Raw genomic sequence first — 25,300 nt, forward strand, 5'->3', positions numbered from 1 at the left:
GTGCTGTTTAGTCCAGGTTATGGCCTCTTTACCGCGCTCTCTAAACGAGGGAGAATCCCAACAGCATGAATCTGGTATAGAACGAGGTGGTGCTGCTTCGTATGTATTTGGTTCTCTTCGTTGTTTTGCATTTGTAGGCGACAGATGCACTGTACGGATTTCAAACAAAGCAAAAGCCTATCTCCACACTGGACACTTCAGCACGAAAGTGAGCTATGATATCAGCCAAGCCGTTTTACCGATCCAAGCACCTTTGTATGTCTCCCCAATAAAGAGTAGACGCGATACCTTGGAGTTCCCCGCACTGAGTTATACTCCATATGAATTAACAAATGAGTAAGTGTAGCTCTACTCTCTCCTTCTCTCTCTCCCTCCCTCGACCTCTCATCTCTAGAGGGCGAGTCCGAGACAGCTGTCCCAGGCACCTCCAGCGCTGTGGACCCCCCTGCCCAGGGTCTGCTGGAGGGGATCGGGCTGGATGGGGACTCGCTGGTCCCCATGGAGACGGACGAGCCCAGCGCCGCCGACCCCAAGAGCAAATCCAAACTCACCCCGGCCATGGCTGCCAGAATCAAGCAGATCAAACCCCTGCTCTCCGGTAAGCACTGAACCCTGCTGTTAGTGAGAGTCAGCCTACTCAGAATACACTCGACATGCTGAGAGAAACGTGAGAGTCGCTGACAAGCGTTTCCACTAGGAGCCTTTCTCAGCGTCTTAGATAGAAACACTAATTAAACTTAAGTTCAATGACAAGCGTTTCGACTAGCTAAACAACCACAGACCTGTGTTTTATTAGTCATAGTGAAACCAGGAATGGATCAAACCACTGTGCAACGGGATTTGCCCCAGTGTGTCTAGGCAACAAGCTCAGGTGTGTCTTCTTAAACTGACAGGAATGGATCAAACTGCTGTGCAGTGGGAGTCTTGAGCTGTGTGTGTTTGCCCCCTCTCCCTGCAGCCTCGTCTCGTCTGGGCCGCGCCCTGGCTGAGCTCTTCGGCCTCTTGGTGAAGCTGTGTGTGGGCTCCCCCGTGAGGCAGCGGCGCAGCCACCATGCAGCCAGCACCACGACCGCGCCCACCCCGGCAGCCAGGTCCACTGCCTCCTCCCTCACCAAGCTGCTGACCAAGGGGCTGTCCTGGCAGCCTCCCTCCTACACGCCCACGCCGAGATTCAGGTGAGACACCAGTTATTCTTGAGACACTAATACTTTGACAGACTCCACCCTAACCCCCCCCCCACACACACACACTGCCTCCCATTGTATTGCGGTTGATGACGATGATGACGGTGGTTTCCGTGTTCTCCAGGCTGACCTTCTTCATCTGCTCGGTGGGGTTCACGTCCCCCATGCTGTTTGACGAGCGGAAGTACCCCTATCACCTCATGCTGCAGAAGTTCTTCTGTTCTGGGGGTCACGACGCCTTGTTTGAGTGAGTCACGTGCCCCCCCCTCCCTTGTGGAAATAACAGACCCCACCCAGAGAGAGTTTCTAACAACTGCCTTACACTATGACATATATATATAAAATATATATGTATGTATGTGTGTGTATGTGTGTATATATATATATATATATATATATATATATATATATAAATATATTATATAAATATATATAAATATATAACATATATATTATATATAATATATATATATACTATAAAAACAACTTTAGGTTTAGACAAAATAATTTAACTCCCCAGGAAATAATTTGTGATGGTTATTTTGAAAATAGATGGTGTTTTTCTTGTTTAAGAAGAGAAAGATGCAGTGGTCTTTTTAAGGATGTATAAATTAGTAGTTGTGTAGCTTCCCTACCTTGTTGAAATCCTGATCTTGCCTCCTCTCGTGCTCTCTCCCTTTTTGCTTTCGCTTCTCCTTCCTCTCTCGCTTTTCCTTTTCCCAGGACCTTTAACTGGGCTCTGTCAATGGCTGGGAAGGTGCCAGTCTCCGAGGGGCTGGAGCACTCTGATCTCCCCGACGGTACAGGAGAGTTCCTGGACGCCTGGCTCATGCTGGTTGAGAAGATGGTGAACCCCACGACTGTGCTGGAGTCTCCCCACTCTCTCCCCGCCAAGCTCCCCGGAGGGGGCCCCATCCAGCCCCAATTCAGCGCCCTGCGTTTCCTCGTCGTCACGCAGAAGGTGAGCGTCGCGCGGCCAGGACCTCTCAAACGGCTTCACACAGCCAGCTTGGGGCTCTGCCTCCAATGCCTTCTCAAAATCAGTACCCGATTCAATCTTGGGGGTCCAGCGGTTAAAGAAAGGGACTTGATACCAGGAGGTTCAAATCCTGGCTCAGCCAGTGACTCACTGTGTGTGTGAGTGTGACCCTGATCAAGTCACTTCACCTCCTTGTGCTCCGTCCTTCGGACGAGATGTAAAACAAACGTGGTCCTATTGGAAGTGACTCTGCAGCAGCAGCAGTTGTTGATGATGCAGAGTTCACCCCCCTAGTCTCTGTGAGTCACTTTGGATACAGCCTCTGCTGAATGACTAATTTTAATAATAATCTCCAATTCCTTTTTTTTTAAATCAATTCGATTTTATATTTGACATAATAATAATTGGTGCGATTGGCTTCAAACTAAACCAGTTGAACAATTTAATTGACTGACAAACAGCAACTTCAATTTGAAGTGGTGGTGTTGCCACTGTTGAGATGCTTTATTGATTCTGATCAGTGTTGGAATTGATTAAATGGGAGTCTGGCCGGGTGCCTGCGGTCTTGCCTGTAAGCTGCTCAGAGCTGTTTTGTCCTCCGACGCTGTATCTCTGAGGCGCTGCAGGGTGAGTCTGCAGTGTGGAAAGAAGCGGGCGGCTGACTGCACACGCTTCGGAGAACAGCGCGTGTTCGTCTTCGCCGCTTCCGAGTCAGCGTGAGGGTGTTGGCTGTGAGCTGTGCTTAAATAATAATTGGATAGTCTAAATTGGGAGAAAATAATAAAGAAATAATTGGATTTTACTAAAAAAAAAAAAAAAAAAAAATGGACTGGGAATTGGAGATTCTGAATTGGGAATTGATTTTAAAAAGGACCTGGAGATTGAAACCGGAGTCAAAAAAACAAGAATAGCCTCTAACCCTGCTTGTGTGGTTGTGACTCTTTATTGTGTAGTTGTGGCTGTGTTTTTGTGACCCTGCTTGTGGAGTTGTGTGACCACGGTTGTGTATTTGTGCGATTCTCTGGTGTAGTTGTGTGACTGTTGTTTGCGTGCCCAGGCTTCGTTCAACTGCATCCGAAATCTGTGGAACCGCAAGCCTCTCAAGGTGTACGGGGGACGCATGGCCGAGTCCATGCTGGCCATCCTGTGCCACATTCTGAGAGGAGAACCAGTGATCCGGGAACGCCTCGCCAAAGAGAAGGAGGGGACCCGGGGCCCCGGCGACGAGGAGGGGGGGCCGGCACCGGAGGAGGGGACCGCACCGAGGAGGGAGCCCCTGGTCAACCAGCCCCAGCTCCAGCAGGTATCACTGCAGTGAAATGCACTGCTGCACATTACACTGTAGTACACTACAGCATAGTACAGCAATGACTGGGATTATCTGAGCACTGAGGAAGGGACCGCACCGAGGAGGGAGCCCCTGGTCAATTAGCCCCAGCTCCTGCGGGTACACACTGCAGCACACCTCGCTAATGCAACGTAATACGCAAGTAACTGGGGCTGTGCAAGGACAAGGGGGTGTGGATAGTGGGGAGTTACCCCTGGTCAACCAGCCTTAGCTGTATTCAGGTATGCAGCACAGTATGGTACAGTACAGTAATGTAATGTGGTACACTAGTGACTGAGACAAGCCCCTGGGCAACTTGCTGGAATGAAAGCACCAGTCCTGTCTCTGAAACCCTGGACTCTTCCTTTTCTCTTGTGCTTGTTTCAGCTCATGGATATGGGATTCTCTCGGGAACACGCCATGGAATCTCTCCTGAACACCAGCACCATGGAGCAAGCGACCGAGTACCTGCTGACCCACCCACCGCCTTTACTGGGAGGAGTGGTGAGGGTAAGGGGCCGTCTCTCAATTACACACGCTTACACGCACAGTGATACAAGCATAGCCTTCAAAACTCAGAACTTGTGATTGGTAAGGGACTGTCTTCCAATTACACGCAATGTGCTGCGGTGATAATTCAACGCAAATGTAAGGGAGCGTCTCTAAATTACACACAGTACTGTAGTCTAATCTTTCACATTCACCCTGCTTGTGATGGCAAGGGACCGTCGTCCAATTTTCACCCATCATTTGGGATACAGACTCCATATTTCCAGATGCCAGTGAAGGAAAGCCTTCCGACGACCGCGTTTTGTATCAGTTTGTTTTGTTAAATTGTCTTTTTTTTTTTTTGTTTTCAGTCTGTTTTTAAAAAATAATTTGATACTTTGGCTTCTGACATTTCTCAGTTTTTTTTTTTATAAAAAAAACCACACAGCCAGTGGTTTTAAGAGATCTTGCATACAACAGAGAAATAAAACAGCTGCAAAAGTCAGTAATTATGCCTTTCTAACATTGTTGCTTCATTTATTATTATTATTTTTTTGTGGGCTGCCGCTCATTTTAAATGGATGTTTACTGTGGATTTTGTATCTTTATTCACATTCAGGGAGACAGGCAGCGCCAGCAGCAGGTAAGAGAACCCGGAGGAGCAGAGAGCGAGAGGGGGAGGGGAGCGGGGAGCACGAGAGGAGGGGGAGGGAGAGAGATGGGAAAGTGAGGGGAGAGGAGAGGGAGGGGATTGACTCCTTAGACTTTAACCCTAGCAGTTGCCTGTCAGCCAGAGACTAGTTGCCCTGTGTCTCTGCGGAGCTGGGAGGCAGATTTGACAGCGACCTGCGTAGGGAGTCTCAGCACCCCAACCCAGACCCAAGCCTGATACAAGAGTCTGGGTTATCGCAATCATCATGATTTAGTATTTAATAACCATATCATAATGCTAATATTGCAGCAATTCAGAATAAAGCTTACAAATATAGATATTGCACTGCTGCTTGATTTATTATTATTATTAAATGTACTGTTATCCAATCTAATAATAATATAATAATCCTTCTCAATTATACAAGTTGTTGTTAATTTAATAGATTTACTGTTATGTAATCATTAATATATAATCGATCCATCTCAATTCTAAATTATTTTAATAATACTATTTAATAAATGTACTGTTATCCAGTCTAATCATTAATAACATAATCGATCCATCTCAATACTAAATTAAATTTATTATTATTATTTATTATTATTATTATTATTATTATTGTTCTCTAGGACCTGAGTTTGTCCGAAGAGGACCAGATGATGAGAGCTATAGCCATGTCTCTGGGTGAGGACATCTCCATGGAGCAGCAGTCTGACTCTCCCGAGGTAAATTCAGGGACCCCTTTACTGTGGGAGAGGGGGAGACCTGTACTGAGAGATGGGGCTCTGGGGAGGGGGTCTCTGACACACAGTGAATCCGAGCGACTCCCTTTACTGTGGGGGAGAGAGAGAGAGAGTAATTGCATATCACCATGTAACTGATCGATCAATTACTGTTACTTTTAATCCCTTTTTCAAACTTCCCTTCTCTTTCTCTCTCTTTTCGCCCTCCCCCAGGAGACCTCCCGTCGTCAGGAGGAGGAGGAGCGGAGAGCCCGTGAGAAGCAGGAGGAGGATGAGGCGCGCTGCCTGGAGAAGTTCCAGTGCGTGGAGCCCCTGGGGGCGGAAGAGCTGCACTCCTTCACCGACACCATGCTGCCCGGCTGCTTCACCCTGCTGGACGAGCTGCCAGACACCGTGTACCGCGTGTGTGACCTCATCATGACTGCGGTCAAGAGGAACGGGGCAGAGTACCGGGAGATGATCCTGAGACAGGTGGTCATCCAGGTGAGAGGAGACTGACCTGTACAGGACAGTGTACTGCACAGCACTTGCACTGTACTATAGAGGAGACTCAACTATACAGCACTCACGCTAATAGAGAGTGGAGACGACTATGCAATACAGTACAATACATTACCACTGTCATACAGTACAGTACAAATCCACACTGTCAGTGCTCAGTGACACACTGAAATCTGGAATGTGTGTGTACACTGTGTCCTCACCCCTCCTCCCTCTCCCCCCCCCTCCAGGTTTGGGAGGCGGCGGACGTGCTGATCAAAGCCGCCCTGCCCCTGACCACCAGCGACACCAAGACCGTGTTGGAGTGGACCAGCCAGCTGGCTACGCTGCCCCAGGCATCCAACCTGGCCACGAGAATCCTGCTGCTGACCTTGCTGTTCGAGGTGAGGAACGAGGCGGTATGTGACTTCAGGACGTTCCTTTCTTTGTATGGCTGCTGTTATATAATTTTATATTGGTTGATGTGTGTGTTTTTAAGTTTGAATGGCTGTTGTTGTTATTGTCATCATTATGATGATACCATTGTATTTATTGTAATTTCATATTTTGGGTGAGTTACTTTTAATGAATGCCTATTTAATTTCTCTCTCTCTCTCTCTCTCTCTCTCTCTCTCTCTCTCTCTCTCTATCTCTCTCTCTATATAATATATATATATATATATATATAAATAAATACAAATTAAATTGTATGTATATATATTTTATTATATTCCTTATACACCCCCTGCGCCCCTGTCTCACCGCTCCCCTCTCTCTCTCTCTCTGTTTCAGGAGCTGCGTCTGTCATGTGCCCGCGTCGTAGAGAGCAGCGGGGTCCTTGATGTTCTGATCAAGCTTCTGGAAGTGGTGCAGCCCTGCCTGCAGGCTGCCAAAGAGCAGAAGGAGGTGCAGACTCCCAAGTGAGTGGTGGGGGTGGGGGGGGGGGGGGGGGGTTGATGCACAGTTCACCCACAGACACTAAGGGGTGAACTCTGTATCATCAGCAGCGACTGCTGCTGCAGAGTCACTTCCAATAGGACCTTGCTTGTTTTACGTCTCGTCCGAAGGATGGAGCACAAAGAGGCTGAGCGACTTGCTCAGGGTCACACACACACACAAACACACACACATAGTGAGTCAGTGGCTGAGCCGGGATTTGATCGTCCTGGTGTCAAGCCCTTGTCTTTGACCACTGGTCCACCATCGCGAGTCACCGCTGTTCCAACAGCTGTGTTCTACGATTCTCTCCTCAAGAAAACAGTAATACAAGAGTAAAGTTCCATGTGGTGTCCACTGAGCATTAACTGATTCAGTGCCACGTCGTTTTCAGATATAGCTCCGTTTTTGACCTTATGCTCACAAGCCTCTTCGCTGTGGCTGACTCATTATATTCTGTGATACTCAAGAATTGTGTTGCTGTAGGGATGTGAATGTTCACCCGTGTCGTTTTAACCCTGTCAATGACACAGATCCTTCACACGCCCTTTTCTATTTTATTGGATCCGAGATGGCACTTTCCCAATTGACAGGGCTGGGAATCAGACTCCTGTTGCACAGCAGTGTGATCCAGTCCTGGTTTCACTGGGAGTTTAATAATGAGACACACCTGAGCTTGTTGCCTAGACACACTGGGGGCTGATCAAGCTGGTAGTAAAACCTGGAATGGGTGACACTGCTGTGCGATAGGAGTCGATCCAACTCCTGCTGCACAGCAGTGTGATCCATTCCTGGTTTCACTAGGAGTTTAATAATAAGACACCTGAGTTGCTCTAACGAATTGGTTTGTGCCCTTTGTGTTGTAGATGGATCACCCCAGTTCTGCTTCTCATCGATTTCTATGAGAAAACGGCCGTGTCTTCAAAGAGGAGGGCGCAGATGAACAAGGTAATGTGTTAGTGAAATTTTCCCTTTCCGGACCGACGTCATCAAAAAGACGTCAAGCACAGGTCTCTAGTTTTTTTCTCCGGGAAAAGCAGAGAAAACCTTTCAAATGTGAGTGAGACCGATAGGAGACGAATGAAGCCAAGGGTCTGAGCACCACAGAGATAACACGGACACAACAAAGGAGAGAGCTGATTCTGCAACCAGCGCTCAAAGAACATCGCAGACATCTGTGGAGCGTTTTGAGATGTTATAGTAATAAAAAATAATGACTTGGATCGTATTATTGAGGAGTTTGGTGATAAAACGAGCGATCAGGAGAGGATTTATCAGTATGCACGTCTATAAAGACGTATGTGAAAAATACAGCAAACAAGGGGTGGGGCTTGGCTGGAGATGCAGTACTGAGTCTCCTGTTGATATGCAGGGCTTTTTAAACCTCTTTCTGTGGGGAAAACAGCGCGTGTGAAAATGAATTGGACTCGCCACTCCTGACAAGCGCTGAATAAATGGACCTCTAAGGGTTAACGAAAGCACGCTGACTATTGGGGAGCACCAACGTTCCCGCTCGCCACTCGCTACTATTTTTCACCAAGCTCGCCACGGTGGCAAAGGCTGTGAAAAGTGTACTTGTGTAATTTAATAATTAAATAGTGATCTCTCTCTGCAGTACCTCCAGCCCAACGGTAATAACTGGCGCTGGTTTGACGACCGCTCGGGCCGCTGGTGCAGCTACAGCGCTGGCAACAACGGAACCATCGACGCGGCCTGGCGCTCCGGGGAGAGCAGCGTGAGGTTCACCGCTGGCCGGCGCCGCTACACCGTGCAGTTCAACACCATGGTGCAGGTGAGACTCCCGCTAACCTGGGCTCGGCTACAGTGAGAACTGCTGTGGCAATCGAAGCAGAATTGTTTGATGCTCAATTAGTTACAGTAACACTGCCGTTATTACAGTTAATTGCAATTCCAGTAGAATTGTTTGGAAATTAGTGCTGTTAGTTACAATTATGCTGCAGTAATTACAATTATAAATGCAATTAAACCTAATACAGCAACAGCTGCTCACATTAGCGTGTTTACTCTGTTCATTAAAAAAAAACGCAATAATAATCTCACGTACAAATACCGAAACTTACTAAATCACTAATTATTTCTAATGAATGGGGAGTCGCCAAAAGTGGTTCAAAATACTTGAATAACAACCGAATGACAAAGAAATGGGAAGTTTATACTTTTAGTTGATCGATCTCGATCGGATTAATTTGTCACGAAGAAATCTTGACCGTACTGGAAAAACATTATACATTTTCCTAAGCTTGCAAAAGGCAGATCTATGCATTCATCACTTAAATCTTTCTTTTGTTCAGTCTTTTTCTTTATCAAAAGCTTCAAATAAATAAATCTGTCATTTTAATTGATTTTAATTCAGAACATAACTGAGCAAATCTCTCTGGGTTCGAGTCACGCAGTGGTGATGTTCTTCAGTCCGTGGTTAAGGCTCCTCCCCCCCATTCCTTCTCTCGGCAGGTGAACGAGGAGACGGGGAATCGGCGCCCGGTAATGCTGACTGTGCAGCGCCTTCCCCGGCTCGGAAAGAACTCAAAGAATGGGAGTGGCCAGGAGCTAGAGAAACCGCTGGAGGAGAGCAAGGAGAACGAGCAAGAGAAGAGCGAAGAGAAAGCAGGGCCAGGTATGACACACACACACACAGCTCTTACTCCAGACCCATCGTGCCTCTGCCCCAGTTTTTTTTTTTTTTTTTTTTTAAAAAAGAGGACTTTATTATAATAATTATGATTTGATTTGTGTTTTAGACGTGGCCGCTCTCACAGAGACGAGAGTCTCCAGCGGTTCTGTAACAAAGGAGAGTGACCAGAACAAAGAGCCAGCCTCTTCCGCAGCTCCAGCAGCCACGACGACGACCGCAACTCCTGCGGCCGGCCTGGACGAGGCACCCCCCGCAGCGCCGGCGCCCCCCGTGGTGATCAAGGGGCTGTCGGAGGACATGACCACGCTACTGATCCGCGCCTGCGTCAGCATGATCAGCGTGCCTGTGGACCCCGACACGCTGCATGCCACGCTGCGGCTCTGCCTGCGGCTCACGCGCACGCACCAGTACGCCATGATGTTCGCCGAGCTGCGCACCCCCCGCATGATCCTAGGGCTGGCGCAGAGCTCCGGGTTCAACGGCTTCACTCCCCTAGTCACCCTGCTGTTCAGACACATCATCGAGGATCCGGCCACACTGAGGCACACTATGGAGAAGGTGAGGGGAGCCATGCAGTACACAGCTCTCACACACGCTGTAGTATATAGAGGAGAGGGCTGTAATACACTACAATATAGTTTCAACACTTCATTGAGGATACAGCCACACTGAGGCACACTGGAGAATGTGAGAAGAGCCATGCAATACATCCAGGGGCAAAAGTTTTGCATCGCCTAGAATTTTAGGATTGAGATAAAGTGTACAAATAGAAACATGAACAGATCATTTAGATCTTTTATTTAACATCATGGAATCAAAGAAAATGCTAAAATGATATCGGAAGCCATAAGTGTCACTTTTCTATTTGCCCATTTTCAGTGACACAGACACTGATTTCATTCCCCTGGTCATTCTGCTGTTGTACTTTTTAATATTTAATTACTGCTAAATCTTTTTTAAAGTGCACGGTGAATAGATTATAGCTCTTTGTGTCTAATGCTCGCCCCCCCTCTTTCTCTAACCCAGGTGGTTCGCTCCGCAGTGACGAGCGGGGCGGGCAGCACCACTTCAGGGGTGGTTTCGGGGAGCCTGGGCTCCAGAGAGATCAACTACATCCTGAGAGTGCTGGGGCCCGCGGCCTGCAGGGACCCTGACTGCTTCACTGAGGCAGCGACAAACTGCATCCGCATTGCACTGCCTGCACCCAGGGGCACCGGCACCGGTAAGAGGAGGGGGGAGGTGAAGGGATCTGCATTGCACTGCCAGCAACCAGGGGCATTGGCAGAGGAGAGGGGAGGGGATCAGAGGGCATCTGCATTGCACTGCCAGCACCCAGGGGCACCGGTGAGGAGAGGGGAGGGGAGGGGATCTGCATTGCATTACCTGCACCCAGGGGCACTGGTTAAGTGGAGAGGAGTCTGGATACTAGGAAGAGAGGGAAAGCTGGGGCTGTGGGGAGGGAACAGGAGGGCTTTGACTGGGAGGAGAGAACGAGAGACGGGCTAGGTCCTGTTTGTGTGTAACTGACTGGGTGGATGATGGACCTTTCTTTCTTTCTCTCTCTCAGCCTCGGACGACGAGTTTGAGAATCTGCGCATCAAGGGTCCGAACGCAGTGCAGCTGGTGAAGACCACCCCCCTGAAACTGTCCCCTCTGCCCAGCATCCCCGAGCCCATCAAAGAGGTCATTTACGACATGCTGAACGCGCTGGCAGCATACCACGCTCCAGAGGAGGGTGAGAGGGGGGGCTGGCTGGGGAGGGGAGGGAGGCAGTGACTTGGAGTGGATGGAGGGTCATGCTAATATCATACGACTAAACATTTGTTCACCTAAATGGTTTATTTGTAGTAATCCTTTGTGCTGAGCCTCTCTCTCTCTCTCTCTCTCTCTCTCTCTCTCTCTCTCTCCCTCCTCCTTCCTCCTTCTTGCAGCTGAGCGCTCCGAGGCCCGCTTGGTGACGGTGGCTGGCAGTCAGGAGCTGTGTCAGATCCTGCAGGACGTGGGAGACGACGTGTATCAGCAGTACAGGTTGACCAGGCAGGGCAGCGACTTCGACTCGCAGTCTGGATTCACCCTCAATGTGAGAGCAACGCTGTGTTTGTGTTTGGGGCTTGTCTGTGTGTCTGTTTCTTGCTTGTGTGTCTCTGTGATGAGTCTGTGTGTGTGTGTTTCATGCTTTTGTGTGTCTGTGTGTGATGTTGACTGTGTGTTCCTCCTCCAGACTCAGGTATTTGCAGCAGACGGCAGTGCAGCTGAGTCATCGCAGTCAGGAACGCCACAGGGAGAAGGTGAGATCTCTCCTTCCTCTTTCCCTCCTCTCTCCTCCCTTCTCCCTCTCCCCTCCCCGCTTGGTAATGAAAACTAAAAACAAATTTAATAAATGAATAAATAAACAGGGATTTAACTCATGACGCGAGGGGATGAATTATCCTGTTGCCGAAACGTTTTGTCAGCCTGAGCTGGCTTTGAAGTTGATGGATGAACTGAAGGAGACCAGCTGCCAAGACAACTGTTTTAAATAATAATTAGCGACAGCGCGTGGGCTTTCACCACCTTCAGATAGCTGGTGGAAGCAGCTGCTTTTGAAGTTGTGTCCGGCTGTTTTTTTTTCTGTGCCATCTGAAGGCTGCAGATGCTGAAACGTTGTGAGTTTTCAGTTTGTGACTTTTTTTTTTTTCTTCGTTGTACAGTATACAGCTGCGGCCAAAAATTTAGCATCACCTAGAATTTTAGGATTGAGAATTAATTAAAAAAAATTATATATATATATACACACACACACACACACTTTAGATATTTTATTTAACTTTGTGTAATCGAAGAAACTACAAAATGAAATCGCAAAATAGTTCGTTCTATATAGAGGGGAATGCAAAACTTTTGGCCAGAGCAGGAGATGTATGTAGGTGACTCTGTCTCACTCTCTCTCTAGCCTCCACCCCCGAGGAGCCCCGTGATGGGAAGAAGGAGAAGGAGAAGGAAGACCCCAAACTCAAATCCAAGGGCAGCAAGCCCCTGATGCCCACCTCCACCATCCTGAGGCTGCTGGCAGAGCTGGTGAGGTCCTACATGGGCATCGCCTCTCTCATCACTGGCTACTCCTACACTGCGGGCCAGTCTGAACTCATCAAGGAGGTGAACAGGCCTTTATAATGTGTTTCCAATGTTAATCCCTCTCTCCCCTGTGTGCTAATCTCTCCTCTCTCCCCCTTGTGTGAGTTCTAATCTCTCATCTCCCCCCTGTGTGAGTGTTAATCTCTTTCTGTCTCCAGGACTGCAGTGTGCTAGCGTTCGTGTTGGATCACCTCCTGCCCCACACTCAGAGTGCGGAGGATAAGGACACCCCGGCCCTGGCGCGGCTCTTCCTGGCCAGCCTGGCGGCTGCCGGGACAGGCACCGATGCCCAGGTGGCCCTGGTGAGCGAGGTGAAGGCAGCGCTGAGCCGGGCGCTGGCCATGTCAGAGAGCACGGAGAAGCACGCCAGGTAAACCAGCCCAGAGCCGCTGCAGCGATACGAACGTCATCCAGATCTCTTATTTAACAGCATGCAATCCAAAGAAACCACAAAATCTATGATCTCGCCAAAAAAAAGTCCACTGCCGGGAGCCTTAATGTAGTATACAAGTATTTCATATTAGATTTTGAAAGGTGGCTTTTTTTTCCTTCTAGTTTTTCTGTGTATTACACAGGAAAACTGCAAAGCGGTGTGTGATTCAATGTGTTAACAAGGGAACATTATTCAGTAGCTTTCATTGGACTCTATGAAGCTGAGTGAGTTCATTCTATATAGAGGGTGTGTGATTCAATATGTTAACAAGGGAACATTATTCAGCAGCTTTCATTGGACTCTATGAAGCTGACTGAGTTCATTCTATATAGAGGGTGTGGAATTCAATATGTTAACAAGGGAAAAAATTTTCGTTCTATAGGGGGATGCAAAACTAGCTGCTGTTCATGGATTCCAATGGACATTCTAACTCTCCTCTTTCCTCTCTCCTTTCTCCTCATCTGTCTTTCCTCTCTCCCCTCTCCTTTCTCTCTCCTCTCTTGCGCAGGTTGCAGGCAGTGATGTGCATCATAAGCACCATCATGGAGTCCTGCCCCTCCACCTCCAGCTTCTACAGCACCGCGGCCACCAAGACCCAACACAACGGCATGAACAACATCATCCGACTGTTTCTCAAGAAGGGGCTGGTCAACGACCTGGCCAGAGTGCCACACAGCCTGGATCTGTCCAGGTAGAGACACTGCAAGGCACAGCACGAGTTCATTTCTCTAGTGTTGTGAGGTCTAGCAGGAAATACCCTGTTTCAGTCAGTGCCTTTGTGATTGCCGCACAGGGATCCCATTGCAGAGCAGTTTGATCCAGTCCTGGTTTCACTAGGAGTTTAATAATAAGACACACCTGAGCTTGTTGCCTAGCCACGCTGGGGGCTGATCAAGCTGGTAGTAAAACCTGGAATGGGTGACACTGCTCTGCAATAGGGGTCTTATTTCAAACCCTGATGATTTTAGTTTGTGTGTGTCTTCAATATTATGGGTTTCGAATTTCTGAAATCTGTTACTGTCACACCCTGGTTAATATCACTCGCATTTCTCAGTCATGCGTAGAATGACAGCAGTGGAATTTATTGATGTATTTTGTATTTCTTGTATGTTATGGTGTTTGTCTCGGACGTCCTGTGTGTTAATCTCCCCTCCAACCTCCCTGTCAGTCCCAACATGGCTAACACAGTGAACGCTGCCCTGAAGCCTCTGGAGACTCTATCCCGCATCGTGAACCAGCCCAGCAGTCTGTTCAGCAGCAAGAGCACATCGAGCAAGAGCAAGACTGAGCAGGACCAGCCCGGGACAGCCCGGGACCAGAACAGCACCGCACAGGACCAGGGTAAATACAATACTGAGAGACACACACACACACAGATGGAGCAGAACCAGCCTGGGACCAGAACAGCACCGCACAGGACCAGGGTAAATACAGTACACTGAGAGACACACACACACAGATGGAGCAGAACCAGCCTGGGACCAGAACAGCACCGCACAGGACCAGGGTAAATACAATACAATACACTGAGACGCACACACACACAGAGCAGGACCAGGGTTAATACACTACAGTACAATACACAGAGACACACATAGCAGGACCAGGGTTAGAACAATACAATACACAGACGCACACACACAGAGCAGGACCGGGGTCAGTACACTGAGAGACACACACAGAGCAGGACCAGGGTTCATACACTACAGTCTTTCCTGGCCAAATAAAAGTTAAATTAAATGAATAAGGCGGCACAGACACTGATGCTCATGTGTAACCCCTGTGCTGTCCCACAGGAGACCCCAGAGAGACAGGGGTCCACGGGGAGCGCTCTGCCCCGCCCCCCGGCACCGACGGTGACCTCATGGATGGAGAGACGGAGGGGGACAGCGTGGTGATCGCGGGACAGCCCGAGGTGCTGAACGCACAGGAGATGCAGGTCAGACAGGACACACTCTCACACTGACACTCCCCCTCACACTCTCGCACTGACCGTCGCACTGACACGCCCCCTCACACTCTCACTGACTCTCCCCCCTCGCACGCTTGCACGGACTCTCCCCTGGGTTCAGCAGGGCAACATGGAGTTCACCCAACTGTTTTTTAAAATGTTGGAAAATGTTTAGTTTTAAAAATTGTGTGTCAGTCTATTTGTAAAGAAACAGATGTGTAGATAGAAAATTCATAGCACACATTTTAATGAAGCTTAATTTAAACTAATTTTTTTTTACCAAAAAAAAAAAGAAATTCAGAAAGGTAATTTTTTTATTTGTTGTTTGGCTTGATTTTAATTCTGTTTATTTCCCTGAAGCTGTGTTTTTGTTGCCATGCTGTTTTTAATGGAGAGCTGCTAAGTGAATTCAAACGCTCTGTCCCTCTACAGGTAGAGAATGAACTGGTGGATCTAATCGATGAACTACTGGAGAGAGACGGAGGAACAGTTAACAGCACCATCATAGGTGAGGCTGCAGGAAACGCAGACACTGTGTGTGTGTGCGCGCGCGCGCACGTCTCTGCTCTTGCAGTGTAAGTCTGTGTGTGTGTCTCCTCTTGCAGTGTAAGTATCTGTCTCGCTGTGCGTGTCTCTCAATGCTGTCATATCCCTCTCAGTTGGACGCAGTGGTGAAGACGAGTCTCAGGAAGACGTGTTGATGGATGAGACGCCCTCGAGCCTGTGCCAGACCTCCACCCTGCAGGCTAACCGGGAAGGTGAGGACACTGACCATCCTCTCTGTACACGCCACTGTGAAAATCAGAGGGAGGGCCATGCTGCCTTTCTGGTCCCTGTTTGAGGAATCGATTCCCAGGTCCTCTGTCCGTTTCTCTGTTTCTTTTGTTTGCTTGCTCGCTGTCTGTCTGCCCCTCTCTGCCTGCCTCTCTTAGTGCCCCCCTCTCTTTCTCTCAACCTCTTTCTGTGGCTCTGCCTCTGTTTCTTACTGCCCCTCATTGCCTGCCTCTCGCACTACTTCTTTCTCTGGCTCTGCCACTACCTCTCTCTCTCTCTGGCTCTTCTTCTTTCTGCCTGCTTCTCTCTCTCTCTGCCTCTCACTACTTCTGGCTCTGCCTCTTTCTGTCTGCCTCTCTCTCTCTTTCTCTGTCACACTTTTCCTTATCTACTGCAATCGTTCATGTAATAGTTTTGTAAATGGGTGGGTTGGAACGGTCCCGTACGAAGGAAAGCAAGGCAGGATCTGAGTAAATAAATGAAGTCTGAAAATATGTCCCACCTATTGTCGCCCCCGCTCCCTGCGCAGACTCTATGAATATCCTGGACCCCGAGGACGAGGAGCACACCCAGGAGGAAGACAGCAGCGGCAGCAACGAGGACGAAGACAGCCAGGATGAGGAGGAGGAGGAGGACGAAGAGGAAGAGGAGGATGACCAGGTCTCACAATGCAACATTTATATCTAATAATACCGTTACTATGAGTATTCCAGTTACTTGGAATGATGAAGGAAAATGTAACACTGGCATGAGAATATGTGTGTGTTTGTCAGGATGACGAGGAGGGAGAGGAAGGAGATGAGGAGGAGGATGATGATGATGGCTCTGAGATGGAGCTGGATGAAGATTACCCTGACATCAACGCCGCTCCGCACATCCGCTTTGAGAGATTCGACAGGGAGGATGATCTCATCATAGAGTTCGACAACATGTTCTCTACAGCCAGTGAGTCTGTATACACAACCCCAGATTGAGACGAGAGACAGGGCTTAGCCCAGCCCAGTCTGAGACGAGAGACTGGGCTTATCAGCCCAGCCCAGTCTGAGACGAGAGACGGGGCTTATCAGCTCAGCTCAGCCCAGCGAGAGACTGGGCTTATCAGCCCAGCCCAGCCTGAGACGAGAGACAGGGCTTAGCCCAGCCTGAGACGAGAGACAGGGCTTATCAGCTCAGCTCAGCCCAGCCTGAGACGAGAGACAGGGCTTATCAGCTCAGCTCAGCCCAGCCTGAGACGAGAGACAGGGCTTATCAGCTCAGCTCAGCCCAGCCTGAGACGAGAGACAGGGCTTATCAGCTCAGCTCAGCCCAGCCTGAGACGAGAGACAGGGCTTATCAGCTCAGCTCAGCCCAGCCTGAGACGAGAGACAGGGCTTATCAGCTCAGCTCAGCCCAGCCTGAGACGAGAGACAGGGCTTATCAGCTCAGCCCAGCCCAGCCCAGCCTGAGACGAGAGACAGGGCATATCAGCTCAGCCCAGTCCAGTAGTCTAATACAGACATCAGTCTCCTAGACTCCCATACTCTGCACAAGAGACTATAGTCTTGTAATCCCTTACTCGTTTCTCATTAGTATTTGATCGTCGTGCCTCTATCTCTTTCTCTCTCTCTCTGCAGCAGATATCCCCCCCTCCCCTGGTAACATCCCTAGCACTCACCCCCTGATGGTGCGCCACGCTGACCACGGTGCCCTGACGCTGGGGGCGGGCAGTTCCACCACACGGCTGGCCCAGGGCATCGGCCGGAGCCAGAGGACCCTCCGGCAGCTCACCGCCAACACGGGCCACACCATCCACGTGCACTACCCGGGGAACAGACAGCCCAACCCTCCGCTCATACTGCAGAGGTGAGGAGGAGAGGCTGCCTCTGCTGCAGTCTGTGTGTCTGTACCCCTCTCTCTAGATTGTTGGCTGCCTCTGCAGTCTGTTTCTGCTGCTGATATCCTGCAGCTGTCCAGCCCTCTTCCCCTGCAGTCTGTGTGTGTCTCTCTCACACTCTCTCTCTCTCTCTCTCTAGGTTGCTGGGCCCCTCTGCTGCTGCCGATATCTTGCAGCTCTCCAGCTCTCTTCCCCTGCAGTCCCGCGGTCGCGCTCGCCTGCTGGTCGGGAACGACGATGTTCACATCATCGCCCGATCGGACGACGAGCTGCTGGACGACTTCTTCCACGAGCAGAGCGCCCCGGGGGCGCAGGCCGGTACGGCGCGAGTTCAAATACTAAAAAGGGGGGGGGGGGGGGCGGAGTTTCCTTGATCACACAATGTTAAATAAAAGATCTAAATTATGTTCATCCACTTTTTTTAAAATTGCCTTGATCCTAAAATTCTAGGTGATGCAGAACTTTGGACAGAGCTGTATATTACAAGCTCTTTGATAATGGCTCGCTATAAACTCAGATACAACTTCTAATGTTTATTTCTCTCTCTCCCCATCTCTCTCTTCTGCCCTCTTTCCCTCCCCTCTCTCTCCCCCCTCTTTCTTTCTTCCCCTCCTCTCTCTCTTTCTCCCCCTCTCTCCTAGGCACCCTGTCCAGTATCCCCACGGCTCTGACCCGCTGGACTGACGAGTGTAAGGTTCTGGATGCAGAGAGTATGCACGACTGTGTAGCAGGTAAACATTCTGGGGTTTCTTTACATCTAGAGTCCGCACTGTAACAAGAACAGACATCAGTACTTTCCAGAACAATCTGGAGAAATTACAAGAGAGATAGCATGCTGATAAAACACATATTGAAATGAGATTGGAATCTTATTTTAAGAAGCCATACAAAAGATAGATCATTGGTAAATAAATAAATTGGATTAGATTCTTTTTAAATCTGCAAAATTAAACGTCAAGACGAGGGCGTCCCTAACCTGCTCCTGCTGGGTTTCATTCCAACAGAGTTCTACCTAACTTAGACCCTTAATTTAACTTAATTAAACTTTGCTAATTAGATCTTTTTTAATTGTTCTCGGCTCTCAAGTAGCTAGATAACGTTTTCTAAGTAGCTTGAAATCTGCAACTTTTTATAGAAGCTGAGAACCAATCAAAAAGTTACAATACAGAGAAGTTGGGTTAAGTAATTGATAGCTCAGATGAAAGTCTATCATCTTTCTTTTTATAAAACCCTGTTGCTCCCCTTCCTCAGTGGTGAAGGTCCCGGTCGTGCAGTATCTGGAGAGACTGAGAGACGAAGAGCTGGAGGAGCGCAGGGAGAAGAGGAGGAAGCAGTTGGCTGAGGAGGAGGAGGCGAAGCAGAATGAGAAGAGCGGAGTGGAGGAGAAGGTGGAGAGCATGCAGGTGAGGAGGGGAGGAGAGCATGCAGGGGAGGAGGGGGAGGGGAAGAAAGCATGCAGGGGAGGAGAGCATGCAGATGAGGGGAGGAGGAGAGCATGCAGATGAGGGGAGGAGGAGGAGCATGCAGGTGAGAAGGGGAGGAGGAGAGCATGCAGATGAGAAGAGGTAAGGAGGAGAGTATGCAGGTGTGGAGGAGCATGCAGATGAGATGAGAGGAGCAGCATGCAGGGGAGGAGGAGGAGAGGACATTTGAACCCATTATGTGACAGCTATTATTATTATTATTGTTATTATTATTTCTCATTTTAAACTCCTTTCGATTCTCAGCCTTGATTTTTACTGGCTTGTTCTGGGTTTGTGTTTTTCAGGCTCCTGGGAATAGGGCTGTGGGCTCTACTGGTCAGAGTCAAGCAGGTATGTCCTGCTCAAAACACGCCCAGCACACGCCCTGCACACGCTCTGTATGCAGCTGGACGGGAGATAGAATTAGCCATTTTACTATGAGACGGAAGGGAAGATGTGCACTGGTCATTAGAATGTAGTAAACTAACACAGACACCAAGAAGGAGGGATTCTTTTGTAGCGTCAAACTGAACAGGATTGTGGGGCTCTGCCTGCCTGTGTGTGTGGAGCCTGAATGCTCTAGCCCCAGGAGTGCCCTACCCAGCGTGCTGTGGGGTGAGGTAGTAGATTGTATAGTTTTTGGGGTCATACCCGATCTGGGAGATAACTATACAGTCCACTGTCTTTCTCACGGTGCAGCCAAGCAACTCGGAGAAGCAGCCGGAGCAGCGGATCAGAGAGCCTGCCAGCGGTGCGTCTCGGGAGACCTGGGTCTGCCATCACTGTCATGAAGAAAAAGCCATTGCTGGTGTAATTGAGACTCCCGCTGGACAGCGGTTTGATCGGTTCCTGGCTTCACTAGGAGTTTAATAATAAGACACACCTGAGCTTGTTGCCTGGACACACTGGGGCTGATCAGGCTGGTAGAAAAACCTGGAATGGATGACAATGCTGTGCAACAGGAGTCTTGTTACCATCTGTTCAGTATTAGGATTTAGTAAAACGATTACATTTTATTGTATGTATTTTATGCTTCTTAAAGTATACTGATCATCTGTTCCTCATGTTTCTCTCCCGCTGAATGTCCCTTGGACGAGACGTAAAACAAACGCGGTCCTATTGGAAGTGACTCTGCAACAGTTGATGATGCAGAGTTCACCCCTCTTAGTCTCTGAGTCGCTTTGGATAAAAATGTCTGCAGATTGAAGCGACAGACCAGCCTTCCCCCCTCTCCTGCCCGCGGGGGTGAGGTAGTAAGTTGTATTGTTGTCGGGGTTGGGATGCTGTACCCCGTTTTTTTGGAGATAACTATACAACCTACTGCCTTCCCTTGTGGGTCAGCACAGCTCCGGCTGCAGGACTTCAGCACTGAATACCAGGACCTGGCTATTGAAATCTGGACAAAAGAGCATGGACCAGTGGTTATAAAAAATAGTGGTCTTGATACCAGGAGGTTCAAATCCTGGCTCAGCCACTGACTCCCTGTGTGTGTGTGTGACCCTGAGCAAGTCACTTCACCTCCTTGTGCTCCGTCCTTCGGACGAGACGTGAAACAAACGAGGTCCTATTGGAAGTGACTCTGCAGCAGCAGCAGTTGTTGATGATGCAGAGTTCACCCCCCTAGTCTCTGTGAGTCGCTTTGGAGAAAAGCATCTGATAAATGACTCGGTAATAACAGTAACCCTAAGTCCTTGTTACACACCCACAGAGCAGGCTGTTGCATGTTTTTGGCATTGAGGGGTGCAATATTGTGCATCGTCTATAATTTTAGAATTGAGATATTTATTAAAATAAGCTATGAACTTCATTTAGGTCTTTTAATTAACATGTCGGCAAATAAACTACAGGAGTAATTAAAAAAAAAAAAAAATAATAGTAATGAAGTAGAGAGGGAAAACAGTACTCTGTGTAATTCAGTATGTTAACCAGGTGGCAGCAGTGAGCCAGGTTGAAACAAAATAACTGGGCTTTCCAAATAACCATTTCTGGTGTTTGTTTATACACGGATTTCCTTTTTTTTTTAATGGGGTGGGGGGGTTATCGCTTAAATTAAAAGCAGAATCCTTATTTGTCTATTAACCCAAAAACTTTCAAGGTAGAGTAACCCATTCTCTCTCTCCCTGCTGCTGTTCCTCCTTTCCTCCTCTAGAGGGCGATCAACCCCAGCTGGTCTCCTCCTCCCTGGACACCTCCCGAGGCTCAGAGGGCTACCTCACAGCCCCCCCCTCGGGAGAGGGGACCCCCACAGGGCCGGAGGCCTTGGTCACCCTGGAAACGGCGGTGGGGCAGCGACAGCCAATGGCGGGCCGGTTCTCGGAGCTGCACTGCGATCTCGCGGCTGCGATGACGTCGGAGCTGGCAGACAGACCCAGCGCAGAGGCAGAGGGCTCTCAAATGGAGACATCTCCTGCCCCGACGATCGGTGAGAAAGAGCCAGTCACTGCTGTACAAGAAATAATCAGTTAGTTAGAATGGCATTGTGATTGTAGTTATTAATGAGTCATTTATCAGATGCTTCTTTGGAATATTTAGTGTATAGTTTAGTAAAACCTGATAAAACTGATAATAAACTGGGAAAATGGTTAATCTATTCATGCTGACTTTACCCTTTTCCTATTAAAAAATAAGAACCTACAAAAATATTAAATACATTCCCCAGTGCTGCTGGGCAATGTCCCGCCTTTCTGACTTGCATCTGGTTTCGATTCGTTCTGAATAATTTAAACCCGCCCCAACTGCTGAGTGACAGCACATGCCTGCATTTCTATTGGAGACCCCGCTTGCGAGATTTAACGAGATTACAAGCAGGAATGGAGGCTTGTTAACAGGATTTAAAGATGTATTAGTTAAGATATGGGGGATTTAAAACTGGCACATTATACAAAAATGCCTCCACACACAAACCCCAGAGGAATGCGCCTGTGACCAGAGGGATTTCACTGTGGAAGACAGCAAAGGAAAGAAGGTGCAACTCAAGTGTGCAAGTACTGCCCAGTTACTGTACACACTGTGACAGAAAAAACTCAAGCATTTTTTAAAGTAACCGAAAACACTATTTATACAGTAGAGCCAAAACGAAAGCCCTGAAAAAAACAATTCACATAAAACTCAAACAGCTCAAAAATAAGCACCGAAAAATACAATTAAAACCTGAGGCCCTAATTGTAATTACAGCAGCATAATCGTAACTAATTGGCAGAGTCAATGTTGCTGTGATTGTAGCCGTAATGCTGTCTGTCTGTGCTGCAGCCTCTCTCTCTCCAGAGCGTGCTGAAGTCCTGGACGCCCTCGCGGCCGTCAGCTCCCAGCTCGAAGGGTCTCCCATGGATACTAGCAGCCCCGCCTCTGCCGGAACTGTGGAGGAGCCCGCTTCAGAGACCGTCGCCACGGCAGCACCAACCGCAGGCAGCGCTGAGCTCCAAGGGGGAGGAGCCGGGCATGAGAGCGAGGCTCACAGGGAGGGAGAGAGCAGGTGAGTAACCTCTGTCTCTGTGCGTCTCTCTCTCTCTCCTGTTTCTGTCTCTCTCAATTTCCAATTTCGTTTTGAAGGAGTTTATATTTTATAAATAGTAATAATTGCTGTGATTTGCTCAACTTGCTTTCGTTCAAAGTTTAATCGACTGACAAACAGTAGCTCCAGTTGTAAGTATTGTTGTTGCCACTGTGTTGAGAAGCTCTAGTTTAACAGAATGCTGCCGATTAGAACTCTGAGCACTGGTATGTCTGAATTGATTAAAATAGAATAGGAATTGGGAAAACAAATAACATCCATACCTCCCTTCCATTGCCTCGTTCCTAATCCCTCCCCTCCTCCCCTCCCAAGCTCGGCTCCTGCTGCCTCCTCAGGGGAGGTTCTTCCGGTGAGTGACGTGGCTGGCGGCCAATCCCAGACCATCCAGGAGGAGCCCCTCCCCTCCACCAGCAGTGAAGAGGAGGACCCGCTGGCAGGTGAGAGGAATCGGATTACAGAGGAGCAGGGCCAGGGCAGCACAGCAGTACAGTGCACTGCAGCACAGCAGTACAGTGCACTGCAGCACAGCAGTACAGTGCACTGCAGCACAGCAGTACAGTGCACTGCAGCACAGCAGTACAGTGCACTGCAGCACAGCAGTACAGCTGCAGCACAGCAGTACAGTGCACTGCAGCACAGCAGTACAGTGCACTGCAGCACAGCAGTACAGTGCACTGCAGCACAGCAGTACAGTGCACTGCAGCACAGCAGTACAGTGCACTGCAGCACAGCACAGAGAGCCGGATTCATTCAAGCAGGTCTGTGTGTTTCAGGAATCAACCTCCCTGAGGGAGTGGATCCCTCCTTCCTGGCTGCTCTCCCGGAGGATATCCGCAGAGAGGTGCTGCAGAACCAGCTGGGCATTCGGCCCCCCGCCAGCGCGCCCGCGCCCGCGCCAGCGCGCCCGCGCCCCTCCCCGCCCTCGTGGGCAACGCCGGGGTCACAGAGGTCAGCCCCGAGTTCCTGGCCGCGCTGCCTCCAGCCATTCAAGAGGAGGTCAGTACCTGAATCACACTCTGTGTCTGTTTTTGTGTCTGCTTGTAAAAGACTGGATACATTTTCCGTCTCTCCCCCCGCAGGTCCTGGCCCAGCAGAGGGCGGAGCAGCAGCGCCGGGAGCTGTCCCAGACCCCCACGGGGGACTCTCCTCTAGACCCGGTCACCTTCATCCAGACCCTGCCCTCGGAGCTGCGTCGCAGTGTGCTGGAGGATATGGAGGACAGCGTGCTGGCTGTGATGCCCCCGGACATTGCGGCCGAGGCCCAGGCTCTGCGGCGGGAGCAGGAGGTCAGGCAGCGACAGCTCATGCACGACCGGTTGTTCGGACACAGCAGCTCCTCTGCGCTGTCCGCCATCCTGCGCAGCCCCGCCTTCACCAGCCGACTCGGAGGGAACAGGGGGGTGCAGTACACCCGCCTCGCCGTGCAGAGGGGGGGAGCTTTCCAGATGGGGGGCAGCAGCAGCCACACCCGGTGAGGGGGGGGGGGCCGGGAATTTTTCTGGGGGGGGGGGGGGGGGAGGACTCCTGGGAAACTGGATCTCTCCTGTTTTTACACAAAGGTCTACAGCTACGCCCAAAAGCTTTGCATCACCACTCTGTGGCTTCCGGTAGATTATCTATCTATTTGTTTATTTATTAAATTTTTGCGATTTTTATCATTTTGTAGTTTCTTCTTGTAGTTTATCTGTGTTTAAATAAGAGATCTAAACGATGTTCATCATCAAATTCTAGGTGATGCTAAAGTTTTTGGCCGCAGCTGCACAGTGCCAGCATCGTTCTTTTGAAGACGAGGCTGCTTCTGTAATTTTGGGGAGCATTTAAACCAAACTTCACAGTTCTGAAAACAGAAATCCAACTCCAGCAAACCCAAACAGTGTCTAAATATCCCCCCCCCCTCTCTCTCTATATTATCGTTCTATCTCTCGCTCTTGTTCTCTCTCTGTCTGTATCTATCTATATCTCGCTCTATCTCGCTGTCTTTGTCTGTCTCTCTGTGTGTCACTCACACTCTCTCTCTCCCCCCAGACCCACCAGCTCCAACGTGGACTCCCTCCTGCGTCTCCGTGGCCGTCTCCTGCTGGACCACGAGGCCCTGTCCTGCCTGCTGGTGCTGCTCTTCGTGGACGAGCCCAAGCTGAACACCAGCCGCCTGCACCGGGTCCTCCGAAACCTGTGCTACCACAGCCAGACCCGGGGCTGGGTGATCAGGAGCCTCCTGTCCATCCTGCAGCGCAGCAGCGAGAGCGAGCTGTGCATCGAGAGCCCCCGGACCCTCGGAGGAGCAGCCCAGGAGGAGAGGGGCAGCAAGCGCCCGGTCTCTGCATCCCTGGCTGGCGGCGGAGTCTCCAGCAAAGGGGCTCCCTGTGGAGCCGCCGCTTCGTCGTCTTCATCCACCACTCCGGCTCCATCGTCCTCCACCTCTCCCTCTCCGCTCGAGCTGCTCCACAAGGTGGAATCTAAGAGCTCCAGCCAGCTGTCCTGGCTGTCTGTCTCCATGGACGCGGCACTCGGCTGCAGGACCAGCATCTTTCAGATCCAGAAGTCCGCCGGGCGCAAGCACACGGAGAGGCACGGCGGGGGGAGTGCTGGAGGGGGAGGAGGAGGAGGGGGCTCCACGGTTCATATACACCCCCAAGCTGCTCCAGTGGTGTGCAGACATGTGCTCGACACGCTGATACAGCTAGCCAAGGTGAGTGAGGGGCTCTGTGTGGCTGTCTGTCTGTCTGTCTCTGGGT

The 25,300-nt window shown here is 49.7% G+C and overlaps 1 protein-coding gene across 1 annotated transcript in view; it reads left to right on the forward strand.

Annotated features, from left to right (window-relative positions):
- The window catches only part of LOC121329055 (E3 ubiquitin-protein ligase HUWE1-like), a 67,543-nt gene that overhangs the window by 28,138 nt on the left and 14,105 nt on the right, over positions 1–25,300 (forward strand). The window contains 40 exon segments of the mRNA XM_041274339.1: positions 395–598; positions 959–1,175; positions 1,309–1,431; positions 1,908–2,145; positions 3,221–3,466; positions 3,878–4,000; positions 5,264–5,359; positions 5,591–5,860; positions 6,109–6,261; positions 6,650–6,777; positions 7,660–7,741; positions 8,409–8,585; positions 9,266–9,428; positions 9,553–10,004; positions 10,473–10,668; positions 11,014–11,181; positions 11,378–11,526; positions 11,668–11,734; positions 12,379–12,581; positions 12,719–12,930; positions 13,502–13,684; positions 14,162–14,334; positions 14,790–14,932; positions 15,377–15,452; positions 15,604–15,702; positions 16,248–16,378; positions 16,492–16,663; positions 17,332–17,560; positions 17,731–17,909; positions 18,233–18,322; positions 18,843–18,994; positions 19,360–19,405; positions 21,204–21,476; positions 22,304–22,448; positions 22,450–22,532; positions 22,856–23,002; positions 23,339–23,439; positions 23,442–23,561; positions 23,645–24,036; positions 24,591–25,254. Coding sequence (XP_041130273.1) covers positions 395–598; positions 959–1,175; positions 1,309–1,431; positions 1,908–2,145; positions 3,221–3,466; positions 3,878–4,000; positions 5,264–5,359; positions 5,591–5,860; positions 6,109–6,261; positions 6,650–6,777; positions 7,660–7,741; positions 8,409–8,585; positions 9,266–9,428; positions 9,553–10,004; positions 10,473–10,668; positions 11,014–11,181; positions 11,378–11,526; positions 11,668–11,734; positions 12,379–12,581; positions 12,719–12,930; positions 13,502–13,684; positions 14,162–14,334; positions 14,790–14,932; positions 15,377–15,452; positions 15,604–15,702; positions 16,248–16,378; positions 16,492–16,663; positions 17,332–17,560; positions 17,731–17,909; positions 18,233–18,322; positions 18,843–18,994; positions 19,360–19,405; positions 21,204–21,476; positions 22,304–22,448; positions 22,450–22,532; positions 22,856–23,002; positions 23,339–23,439; positions 23,442–23,561; positions 23,645–24,036; positions 24,591–25,254 — 7,265 coding nt within the window.

Source organism: Polyodon spathula, chromosome 16, assembly GCF_017654505.1.
Source record: "Polyodon spathula isolate WHYD16114869_AA chromosome 16, ASM1765450v1, whole genome shotgun sequence".
Taxonomy (NCBI): Eukaryota; Metazoa; Chordata; class Actinopteri; order Acipenseriformes; family Polyodontidae; genus Polyodon; species Polyodon spathula.